Here is a 13,137-nt window from a genome sequence, read left to right as displayed (position 1 = left end):
GAGCAGGCAGAAGGCGGCCTTGGAGAAGACAACTTGTGTGCTGGGGAAACTCTGCTCTTCCAGCACCATGTTTGGCAGGTGGCTAGCGGGGAATGCCGTCAGAGGTGGCCACGCTTCACAGCTGCTTGAAGGAAGAGCTTGGGGTGACTTGGAGGAGAGGACTCTGGCAGGGACAGCAGTAGCCAGGCAAGCCCGTCCAGTAATGGCACGCAAGTCCGAGGTGACCTAGCTAAGAGCACCCAAAGACCGCGTGTGTTGACAGATGGGGCAAACCTGGGAGCATGGCGGGGCAAAAGAAGCGGGGTTGGCCCCGTTTCTGGGAGGAGAGCAGGGCTGAGAAAGGGAGGAGCCAGGGAAGGTGAGGGGCACGTATAAGGATGGCAATTGGAGAGCAGGGGGGATCGAGGAGACTGTCACACAGAAGCAAAGTGCTGGCTGCTTCGCTTGCCTGATCACCACAGAACCCGCTGGCCTCTTTTGGAGAGCCACCCCAAAGCCCTTCCTGTGTGGGACTGCAGGACAAGGCCTCAAGGACAAGAGTCCAAGTACTGATAGCCTGATGAATAGAGACTTGATAGAACTTGTAGGGCACAAGCCCTGGGAACAAAGGAACAAGCTAACTGCAGACCCCTGAGCCGCTACAGTTGAGGAGGCAACCAGCCGGACAGAGAAACAAGTAGCCAGATAAGGGAACGGATGGCGCCGATATGTAACTTTGTTAATCAAGAAAGCCACGTAGAAAGAAACTCCCTAACCTTGGAATAGAAATTGTTGCTATGTCAAGGTAAACTAATAAGTTCCTATTGTTTTAACGGTGTGCCATAAATATCAACCAATCTGTGTTTTTTACGCTTAAGATTTATCCAATCAGTGTGTAATATGTAGAAGGTATAAACTTATATAATTGTAAGAAAATCACTAATAAACCGACAACTTGCTTGCATCAAGCTGCACCCCGTCTCTTCATTTGCCGCAAATTGGTGACCCCTCCGTGATCCGGTGAAGGATCTGACGTGGAGGGACTCTCGAATCGCCTAACTGAGCGACATGCAGCGAATCCCACAGAACTTTGAATGATCCGCTTAAAGGAAGTGGGAGCCGGCCGGCCAGAAATCCCTCCGGAGTTGAGAGGTGAGCTGTGGGAAATCCGTAATGGGGAATCAGGTTTCATCCCCAGAAAGAGACGTATATGAGCTTATGAAAGGTCTCCTTAACAAACATAAGAAAAGTATTTCTGAGCATGACCTTAAAGCAATGCTTAAGTGGGTGCAAGTAAATATGCCTGCAGTGACTGCAACTACAATTTTCACGCGGGAACTTTGGGACGAGACAGGGGTGAAATTGTGGGATTCTGTGACAAAAGGCAATACGGAGTCCCACCGTCTGCTCTCTTCATGGAGAGTTATTTTTGAGACTATGAAAGCACAAAAAGAAAAGGCAGAGGAAGGAGAGGAGGAGGAGTCGCAAACTCCTATAGCCCTTTCCTTATCAGCCTCCAAATCACAGTGCTCTAACCCCCTGGGTGTTAATGCAGTGGAGTATCTGCCAGAAGAAGACCCCTTTGACCCGGGACCGGTAGACCCTGAACAAGAACCTGATTTATACCCTCCTGATCTGCGTGATGTGTGGGCAAAAATAAAGAAACAAGCCTTAAAGGAGGGGGATTTAGAAATGGCTAAAACTATAGTTGCTCCGGTCTTGTATTCTCAGGGTCGGGCAGGGGGAGCACGATGGGAGGCTCTTTCTTTTTCGGTTGTTAAAGAACTGCGCCGCACGGTTACGGAACATGGTATTTCTTCTCCCTATTTTACAAGTCTGTTATCTCCTGTGTTTGATACTTATGTCATGACTCCTCATGATTTGAAATCTTTAGCACGATTGCTACTAACCCCGACTCAGTACACGTTGTGGGAGTCGCATTGGAGAGGGGGACTGCAAGCACTCCTGCTCACGTATGTCAATCATAATGATGCTGCATTAGCTGCACTGACAATAGAGCATCGTACGGGCACCGGGGCACATGCTGATCCGGTAGCGGAGGCTCAACACTGCCCCCGTGCGGCTCTCGAGGCAATTAGAGAAGAGGCGAAAAAGGCTTTTTTCCAGGTTCCTGACGTACAAAAGCCACAAAAAGCTTTTACTAACATCACTCAGGAGTCTCGAGAACCTTATATGCAGTTTATTGATAGACTAAAACAGGCTTTGGAACGTCAAGTAGATAATGCGGAAGCTCGGGATATATTGTTAACAAAACTAGCTGTTGAAAATACTAATGTTGATTGTAAAAGGCTACTGAAGTCTCTTCCCAACCCGAACCCCACTTTGATGGAAATGGTGGAAGCATGTAACTGAATCGGTATGGTTGACCATAAGTTTGAAGCTATGGCTGCTGCTTTTGCAGCGATGCATGGTGTGGGGAATTGCTATGGTTGTGGTAAGCCTGGTCATTTAAAGAGAAATTGTCTTGCTCGGGCTGCAGGGAATAGACAACAACCTCCTGGTCCTGGAGTTTGTCCGAAATGTCGGAAAGGGTGTCCTTATGCTAATCAATGTCGATCTAAGTATGACTTCCGGGGACAACCGATACAGGGAAACCGACCGCGGAGCGCGGGGCAGCAACGCGCGCAGACACAAGTGCCACAGCTGACATTTCAACAACCTCAGAGAGAAGCACCGACACCTCAAGTCCCTGTCCAGCAACCTCAGGCAGTGCCGGACTGGACCTGGCAACCTCACACACAGTAACACTGCTCGATTCCTCGGTTCATTTATTATCAACAAATGTCAAAGGACCATTACCCCCCGATACACAAGCTCTGTTAATTGGTAGATCTTCCGCAACATTGTCTGGTCTCTTTGTTTTACCAGGTGTTATTGACTCTGACAGTGTGGACAAAATCAAAATCATGGCATGGACTCCATTTCCACCTTGTACAATAGCTCAGGGTAGTCGAATAGCGCAATTGATTCTGATTCCGGCAAGAGTAAGCTCTCTTATCACTGATCATCCTCCGCAGAGGAGAGGAGGTTTTGGATCCACAGGGTTACCTCACATTTTGTGGGTACAATCTATTTCTCCACAGCGACCTATGTATCAGTGTACCCTTATTTACAATGACCAACAAATAGCACTAAATGGAATCATTGACACCGGAGCTGATGTCCCAGTAATTTCTCAAGCCAAATGGCCTCCACAATGGCCACTGACTAATGTCTCTCAGACACTGGCTGGGATGGGGGGGACTGGTAACAGTCGTCAGAGTTTGGAACTAATTCGAATTCAAGGACCAGAGGGACATGTGGCTTCTGTTAAACCTTTTGTGCTACCAGTCCCTATGGTTTTGTGGGGACGTGATGCATTGTCACAATGGGGAATGACTATCCAAACACATTTTTAGATAGGGCCATTGAAGTGCGCAACACCCTAAAAATAACCTGGAAAACTGATGCTCCTATTTGTGTGGATCAATGGCCCCTTCCTTTGGAAAAACTTCGCGCACTTCAAAACTTAGTCTCAGAACAACTGTCCCAAGGACACATTGTACCTTCTACTAGCCCATGGAATTCACCAGTTTTTGTTATTAAAAAACAAACTGGCAAGTGGCGCTTGCTCCATGATCTCAGAAAAATTAATGATGCTGTGGAAGATATGGGAGCCCTCCAACCCGGGCTCCCGTCCCCGACTATGATCCCTCGACACTGGCATCTAACTGTCATAGACCTTAAAGATTGTTTTTTCAGTATCCCGTTACATCCAGATGATGCCCCGAAATTTGCCTTTTCAATTCCAAGCATCAACATGCAAGCTCCGTTGCAGAGATATCAGTGGGTTGTACTGCCACAAGGTATGAAAAATAGCCCTACAATGTGTCAATGGTATGTCGCGAAAATACTCAGTCCTGTCCAAAGTGCTGTGCCTACTGTGTTATTGTATCATTATATGGATGACCTTTTAGTGGCAGCACAACATCATGAAGTCATGGAGAAAGCTGTAGCCCTTGTCACAGATGCTGTGAATTCAGCAGGTGTCTGTATAGCACCAGAAAAGGTCCAGAAGTTTCCCCCTTGGAAATATCTGGGCTGGCGAATAAGAGCACAAACTATTGTTCCTCAACCATTGCAGATCAATACCAATGTAAGAAACATGCATGATGCACAAAAATTACTGGGAACAATAAATTGGGTTCAACCACTATTGGGAATTTCTAATACAGACTTGGGTCCTCTGTTTGAACTCCTAAAAGGGGACACTAATCTTTGTTCTCCACGTAATCTTAACTCTGAAGCAGATACATCTTTACAAAAGGTTGCCTCAGCTATCGCTTCTGGACAGGCCCACCGATGGGCCCCTGAACTACCTTTTTACTTGATTATTTTAAACCCCGCACGACAGCCTCATGCCCTGATATTTCAATGGGACCTTCAGAACTCAGACCCCTTGTTAATTATTGAATGGATCTTTTTACCTAACCAGTCTACAAAAACTATTTTGACACAACATGAAATGTTTGCCTCTCTGATTGTTAAAGCTAGATCACGCCTGTTAACCTTATCAGGGAAGGATTTTGTCTGTATTTGTCTACCAATAACAACAGTATACTTACAATGGCTTTATCAGCAATCAGACACCTTTGTTATGGCACTTGCTGACTATACAGGTCAAATAACTTCTCATCCACCTTCACACAAACTGTTTAACATTGACTTTCGTCTGATGTTAAAACCCAAAAGAAGTGAACAACCCTTACAGGCACTTACTGTGTTTACAGATGGATCAGGCAAATCACATAAATCTGTTCTCCTATGGTGGGATGATCAATGGAGACGATGGGACTCGGACATAGAGACAGTCTCCGGTTCACCTCAAATACTAGAACTGAATGCAGTTGTTCGCATTTTCCGAAAATGGAATGTACCACTCAACCTTGTTACTGATTCAGCTTATGTTGCAGGTATTGTTACACGAGCTGCAGCTTCTGTGCTGCGGAATGTTCCACATCCACAACTTTTTACCCTGTTACAGGAACTTATTTTCCTTTTGGACTCTCGATCTGCGCCTTATTTTGTTATGCATATTAGATCTCACACCTCACTACCTGGTTTTCTTGCAGAAGGCAATCGACGAGCTGATCTATTGATGTTACCAGTTCAAGTACTGCCAGACCGTATTGCACAAGCTAAACGAAGTCACTCTTTTTTCCATCAAAATGCTGGAGCTCTTAAACGACAGTTTGACCTTACTTCTCAACAAGCATCAAATATTATTGCTGTCTGTCCCGATTGTCAAAAACATTCTTTCCCATCAATTGCTGCAGGAGTTAACCCTAGAGGATTACAAAGCCTACAGTTATGGCAAACAGATGTCACACATTATTCTGAATTTGGTAACCTTAAATATATCCACTCCTCCATTGATACATTTTCAGGTGCCTTGTTTGCCTCTTGTCACACAGGAGAAAAGGCACGAGATGTTTGTGGACATTTAATGCGTGCTTTTGCTACTTTGGGTATTCCCTCAAAGATAAAGACAGATAATGGTCTAGCTTATGTTTCAACAACTATAAAAGCCTTTTTTGCCCTATGGGGTATAACTCATATTACTGGCATTCCTCATTCCCCCACTGGTCAATCTCTCATTGAACGGTCTCATCAGTCTCTAAAACGTCTATTACAACAACAAAAAGGGGGAATGGGAATGGCTATTCCAGAGGAACGGTTACAGAAAGCATTGTATGTTTTCAATTTTTTAAATTGTTCTTTAATAGATAAAAACCCACCCAAAAAACGTATCAAAAAATGTGACAGACAATTGGGATGTATGGATACCCCATCTCCCACTGGCTACTCTGGAACCACAGGAAATTGAACTCCTTGGTTCAGTAAAAATTGATTTTTGCATAAAATTTAACTACACGGGAAAGAATCAATCTAGGGCATGGGACGTTTCCCCTATTCATCCTGGTTTTAGAAATGCAAGTATCTGGTGTAATTACACTGCTAATAACTTGTCTAAATCTAGCAATACTCCGCTCTCACTACCTGCTGGAGTATTTTTTATTTGTGGTGATCGAGCATGGCCTGTCATTCCTTCTCATATAAAAGGAAGTCCGTGTAGCTTAGGGCGACTTTCCGTCCTGACTCCTAACACATCCGTGATTTTACAACATCGCTACTCTCGAAGGACAAAGCGTGGCGTTCATGCATTTGCCTCTGATTGTGATGATAACATGCAATTTTGGTCCTTTGGCCAATGCTTTATTGCATCTCTTCTGTTGCCTGGAGCTGCTGCAGGAAAGGCTCTAGCAACATTAGATAAGCTTGGCTGTTGGCTTGCCAAACAAACTAATGCCACAAGCAGCGCCCTGTCTGGTCCTTTATTAGATGTTGATAGTGTTCGCCACGCAACATTACAAAATAGAGCTGCAATAGATTTTTTGCTTCTGGCACAAGGTCATGGTTGTGAAGAGTTTGAAGGGATGTGTTGCATGAACCTTTCAGATCATTCGGAATCAATTCATGCTAGCATCCAAAGATTGAAGGATGGAGTTTCTCATCTTCAACAAAGTGATACTTGGGATTGGTTAGATAAACTGTTTAGTGGTTGGGGCATTTCAGGATGGTTAAGAAGTTTAGTGAAGATGATTATATATGCTTTAGTTGCTTTTTTGTTTGTTTTATTACTTATACCTTGTCTTTTACAATGCTTACAAAAATTAATAACTCGTTCAATTTCAGGGGTTCTTTTTGTGCAACAGGAAGGGGGAGATGTAGGACAAGGCCTCAAGGACAAGAGTCCAAGTACTGATAGCCTGATGAATAGAGACTTGATAGAACTTGTAGGGCACAAGCCCTGGGAACAAAGGAACAAGCTAACTGCAGACCCCTGAGCCGCTACAGTTGAGGAGGCAACCAGCCGGACAGAGAAACAAGTAGCCAGATAAGGGAACGGATGGCGCCGATATGTAACTTTGTTAATCAAGAAAGACGCGTAGAAAGAAACTCCCTTTTTTTGGAATAGAAATTGTTGCTATGTCAAGGTAAACTAGTAAGTTCCTATCATTCTAACGGTGTGCCTTAAATATCAACCAATCAGTGTTTTTTACGCTTAAGATTTAACCAATCAGTGTGTAATATGTAGAAGGTAGAAACATATATAATTGTAAGAAAATCACTAATAAATGGACAACTTGCTTGCATCAAGCTGAGTCCCGTCTCTTCATTCGCCGCACACCAGTACAGCCCAGTACAGGCACAGCCTGCTACAATCCGGTCTCCAGTATAGCACACTCTGGCCCAGCACAAGTCTCTTAAGCCACGTACATTCCAGTACACACAACTCCAGTATAGGCACAGCCTGCTACAGTCCGGCACCCAGTACAGCCCAGTATAACCCAGTATAGCCCACCACAAGTCTCTTTAGCTTAGTACATTCCAGTACACACCACTCTGGCCCAGTATAGGCACAGCCTGCTACACTCCGGCACCCACTACAGCCCAGTATAGCCAAATCTGGCCCAGCACAAGTCTCTTCAGCCTCATACGTTCCAGTATACACCAGTACGGCCCAGTATAGGCACAGCCTGCTACACTTCGGCACCCAGTACAGCCCAGTATAACCCACTCTGGCCCAACACAAGTCTCTTCAGCCTCGTATGTTCCACTACACACCACTCCGGCCCAGTATAGGCACAGCCTGCTACAGTCCGGTCTGCAGTACAGCCCACTATAGCCCCGCAGAAGTCTCTTCAGACTCGTATGTTCCAGTATACACCAGTCTGGCCCACTATAGGCATTCCCTCCTACGTTCCGGCACCCAGTACAGCCCACTATAGCCCACTCTAGCTCAGCACAAGTCTCTTCAGCCTCGTACGTTCCTGTACACACCATTCCTGCCCAGTATGGGCACAGCATGATACAGTCCGGCACCCAGTACAGCCCACTATAGCCCCGCAGAAGTCTCTTCAGACTCATATGTTCCAGTATACACCAGTCTGGCCCAGTATAGGCACAGCCTGCTACGTTCCAGCACCCAGTACAGCCCAGTATAGCCCACTCTGGCCCAGCAAAAGTCTCTTCAGCCGAGTACCTTCCACTACACACCAGTACGGCCGAGTATAGGCACAGCCTGCTACACTGTGGCCCCCAGTATGGCCCAATATAGCCCACTCTGGCCCAGCACAAGTCTTTTCAGCCTCGTACGTTCCAGTAGACACCAGTCTGGCCCAGTATAGGCACAGCCTGCTACAGTCCAGCACTGAAAAAAGCCCAGTATAGCCAGGCAGAAGTCTCTTCAGACCCATACGTTCCATATATAAAGCACTCCGGTCCAGTATAGACACAGCCTGCTACGTTCCGGCACCCAGTACAGCCCAGTATAGCCCACTCTGACCCAGCACAAGTCTCTTCAGCCTCGTACGTTCCAGTACACACCACTCCGGCCCAGTATAGGCACAGCCGCCTATGTTCCAGCACCCAGTACAGCCCACTCTGGCCCAGCACAAGTCTCTTCAGCCTCGTATGTTCCAGTACATACCACTCCAGCCCAGTATAGGCACAGCCAGCTACACTCCGGCACCCAGTAGAGCACAGTATAGCCCATATAGCCACGTACAAGCCTCTTCAGCCTTGTACGTTCCAGTACACACCACTCCGGCCCAGTATAGGCACAGCCTGCTACAGTCCGGCACCCAGTACAGCCCACTATAGCCCCGCAGAAGTCTCTTCAGACTCATATGTTCCAGTATACACCAGTCTGGCCCAGTATAGGCACAGCCTCCTATGTTCCAGCACCCAGTACAGCCCAGTATAGCCCATTCTGGCCCAGCACAAGTCTCTTCAGCCTTGTACGTTCCAGTACACAACACTCCGGCCCAGTATAGGCACAGCCTCCTATGTTCCGGCACCCAGTAAAGCCCAGTATAGCCCACTCCAGCCCAGCACAAGTCTCTTCAGACTCGTACGTTCCTGTACACAACACTCCAGCCCAGTATAGGCACAGCCTGCTACAGTCAGGCCCCCAGTACGGCCCAGTATATCCCATTCTGGCCCAGCACAAGTATCTTCAGCCTCGTACATTCCAGTACACACCAGTGCAGCCCAGTATAGGCACAGCCTGCTGCAGTCCTTCATCTAATACATCTCAGTATAGCCATGTACAAGTCTCTTCAGACTCATATGTTCCAGTATACACCAGTCTGGCCCAGTATAGGCATAGCCTGCTACATTCCAGCACCCAGTATAGCCCAGTATAGCTAAATCTGGCCCAGCACCAGTCTCTTCAACCTCGTATGTTCCAGTACACACCACTCCGGCCCAGTATAGGCACAGCCTGCTACGCTCCGGCACCCACTACAGGCCAGTATAGCCCAGTATAGCCCAGCACAAGTCTCTTCAGCATCGTACGTTCCAGTACACACCACTCCGGCCCAGTATAGGCACAGCCTCCTATGTTCCAGCACCCAGTACAGCCCACTATAGCCCACTCTGGCGCAGCACAAGTCTCTTCAGCGTCGTACGTTCCTGTAGACACCACTCTGGCCCACTATAGGCACAGCCTCCTACGTTCCAGTCCCCAGTAAAGCCCAGTATAGCCCACTCTGGCCCAGCACCAGTCTCTTCAGCCTTGTACGTTCCAGTACACACCAGTAAGGCCCAGTATAGGCACAGCCTGCTTTAGTCCGACACGCAGTACAGCCCAGCATCGTCAGCACGTCCCCGCCCTCTTTTGGGGTTAGAAACTCCGTTTTTCGGACACAAGAACTTCCCCCTGCAGCAACGTGGCGGGCGGCAGCCAATCCGCGCGTAGCCGGCTGTCCCCACGTGGGAAGGGCGGCCTCTGATTGGTCGGTAGGGCGGCGAGGGGGCAAGGCTCGGTGCGCGGGAGCAGCAGGACCCCCCAGACGGGCCGGGGCGAGGTGGGGGGGTCCAGGAGGGTCATGGAGGAGTTGGGGTTGGGGGAGTCCTGAGGGGTTCCGGGGAGGTCTCCGAGGGGCTTGGCGGCGTGCGGGGGGTCTGCGAGGGGGGGGGCGGGTCCAGGTGGGGGCTTGGAGGCGTTTGGGGGGGTGCTGGGATCTCAGAGGCATTTGCGAGGGGGAGGTGCTGAGGGTCTGGGTAGGGGGCTGGTTCGAGTCCTAGAGAGCTGGAGGGGTGGTGGAGGGGTTCTGAGGGGTTTGGAGGGCTCCGAGAGGCAGCTGTGTGGTGGGGGGCTGGGCCCAGCTGCTGTGGGTCGGTTTGGGGCCATTTCTGGTCGGTTTGGGGACATCGCGGGCCGCTGACCCTCCCGTGCCCCCAGGATGCTGCGGGGGGGGTGGCTGTGCCTGGCAGCGCTGTGGCTGGTGGGGGGCTCCCACCCCCCCGAGCGGGGGCTGCCCCGGGACCTGGGGGGAGCCCACCACGACCACGCTGATGGCTTCGCCTACGACCACGAGGCTTTTCTGGGGCCAGAGGAGGCTCGAACCTTCGACCAGCTCTCGCCATCTGAGAGCCAGCGCCGCCTGGGGTAGGGGGGCTGGGGGGGACCCCCACTGTCCCCCAATCCAGACATTTAGGGGGTTGGAGGAGCCAGGTGGCCTGTGGGCGGCAGGGGGGGACCCAGGACCCCCACTATTCCCGGACCCAGAAGTCTGGGAGCACCCAGGGCCCGCCCAGTGCCCCTCACCCGAGTACCCAGACACCCGGGGGACCCTGAGGAACCCAGGTGCCCCCAGACCCAAACCTCCCCTGACACAGCCCACCCATAGGGGCCAACATGGGGGGCAATTAAGGCCAGTCTTGGGCCCATTTTTGCCATTTAAGGTCAGTTTTGGGGCACTCTGTGCCCATTTTGGGCTATATCACGTTGGGTGGTGTTTGGGGGCTCCTGAACCCTCCCTTCCCCCCCCCAGGCTGCTTGTGGGTCTGATCGATGGGGACGGGGATGGCGCGGTGACAACAGAGGAGCTGCGGGGCTGGATCGAGCGGACGCAGCGGCGGGCACGGGAGGAGAGTCTGCGCCGGGGCTGGCAGCGCTATGACCGTGACAGTGACGGCATCGTGACATGGGACGAATATCGGCGAGAGGCCTATGGACACCCCGGTGAGGCGGGAGGACGAAGTACCACCCGGGGGGAGGGGGGCTGGGACTGGATGCCTGAGTCCCCTGGGTGGGGGCATGGGGGGGGGGTCCTCCCAGATGCCTGGGTCCCCTCAGAGAGTGCCCATGTGTCCCTTGGGTGGGGGTTGGGGGATGCTGTTTCCTGGCTGCCTGATCCCCTGGGCGGGGGGGGGGGTTATGGGGTCTCCTAGAAGTGTGGGTCCACTTGGGGGAGGTTCTGGGGGTCTCCTGGATGCCTGGCTCCCTCGCTGAAGACCCCCCCTCTCCCCACAGAGGATGACTTTGAGGGGACGCAGCACCCCGAGACATATCGTCAGCTGCTGGCGCGAGACGAGCGGCGGTTCCGGGCAGCTGATAAGGATGGGGACGGTGGCGCCAACCGCACGGAATTTGCTGCGTTCCTCCATCCCGAGGACTTCGAGCACATGAGGCCCCTCGTGGTGACGGTCAGGGACCCCTGCACAGAGGGGGGGCGGTGAGCTGGATGCCTGGGCCCCCTTTTTAAGGCAGGAATGGTCAGGGAGTCATAGAGCAGCCCCCCCCCCCCCTTGTTTTCCAGGAGACTATGGAGGACATGGACAAGGATGGAGATGGCTTCGTCCAGGTGGACGAGTACATCGGTGAGCCTGGATCCCCAGGTCCTTCTCTGGGGAGGAGGGGTGGGTGGCCCAGACCCCCCGGGTCACTAATTAACCCCAGGCCAGGACACCTGGGTTCTTAATTAGCCTTAGCCCTGACCTCCTGGCTGTCTGCAACCTTGGGTCCCTCTGGGGGGTGGTGGATGGCGCAGACCCCTCAGGTCCTCAACCTCTGGGTCCCTGGATGCCCGGGCCCTGGGGTCCCACGTGTCCCGCACCTCTGGGTCCCTGGCTGCCCGGGCCCACCCTGACGGGGGTCCCCCCTGCAGCGGAGCTGTACACAGGCACCCCAGGCACCCCGGAACCCCAGTGGGTGCAGGAGGAGCGAGTGCAGTTTGTGCAGGCACGGGACCGGGACGGGGATGGGCGCCTGGACCCTTCCGAGGTGGGGCACTGGCTGCGGCCCCCCAGCCCTGACTGGGCAGGGGTGGAGGCTGCCCACCTCCTGCACCACTCGGACGTTGACAAGGTGACACACCCCCCCCCCCCCGGGTAGAGGAAATGGGGGCCTGCACCTATGGGTCCCTGGGGGAGGGGGGGAGGCTGGGTACCCCTAGGGTGGGGTAGGGGAAGCACCCATAGGTCCCTGGCGGAGGGGGGAGAGGCTGGGTACCCCCAGAGCGGGGTAGGGGAGCACCCATAGGTCCCTGTGGGAGAGGGGAAGAGGCTGGGTGCCCCATGGATGGGGGATGGGAACACCCGGGACACCTGAATCCCTCCCAGAGTTGGGGGAGCGGAGGGCCTGGGTGCCAACAGCTGGATGCTGTGGGGATGGGTGGGCCATGACCCGCCCCTCCCCCAGGATGGCCAGCTGACCAAGGCTGAGATCCTGGGCAACTGGCAGATGTTCGTGGGTAGCCAGGCCACCAACTACGGGCAGGACCTGGAGCGCCCCCACGACGAGCTGTGACCCCCCCGGGATGCTGGGACCCCCCAGTGGCGGGGGACAACACAAAAGGACACTTGGGGGTCAGGGGCACCATCTGTGCAGGGAATAAAGATGCGGGGGAGTAACTCCCCCACCCCCACAAGCTGCCCCAGCTGTGATGGGGATCCCCCCAGGTGACAACAGGGGCACTGTGGGGACACCCGGGGACACGTGGGACCACCTGGATCACTCTCAGGTGATGGGGGGTAGCCCCAGGATACTGAGCCACTCCAGGGACAGCTGGGACACATCCCCACCCCAGGACACAAGACCCACAGGTGACATTATGGAACCCCCAAGGGACAGTGGGGACACCCACCCCCCCCACCCTCCAGGACCACCTTAGGTGACTATACCCTGGGGTCACCCAAGTGACATTAGGAACCCCTGGGTGACAGCAATGACACTCCCCCATCCCCCTCAGGGACATGTGGGAACCTACCACCAACAGCAGGGGACATTTGACCCCATGCCCCCCA

General features: G+C 52.3%; 1 protein-coding gene across 1 annotated transcript; it reads left to right on the top strand.

The window, feature by feature from the left end:
• Positions 1-9,673: 9,673 nt before the first annotated feature.
• Positions 9,674-12,761, top strand: LOC101919458 (reticulocalbin-3). The gene is made up of 7 exons (XM_013305510.3): positions 9,674-9,914; positions 10,292-10,498; positions 10,884-11,074; positions 11,366-11,538; positions 11,652-11,712; positions 12,000-12,199; positions 12,533-12,761. Exons 2-7 carry the CDS (start codon positions 10,293-10,295, stop codon positions 12,638-12,640), a joined length of 939 nt encoding a protein of 312 aa, XP_013160964.3. The 5' UTR covers positions 9,674-9,914; position 10,292; the 3' UTR covers positions 12,641-12,761.
• Positions 12,762-13,137: the final 376 nt, after the last annotated feature.

Source organism: Falco peregrinus, chromosome 6 (assembly GCF_023634155.1).
Source record: "Falco peregrinus isolate bFalPer1 chromosome 6, bFalPer1.pri, whole genome shotgun sequence".
Classification (NCBI taxonomy): Eukaryota; Metazoa; Chordata; class Aves; order Falconiformes; family Falconidae; genus Falco; species Falco peregrinus.
Note: the sequence above shows the minus strand (reverse complement) of the source record. Positions and strands in the feature narration are given on the sequence as shown.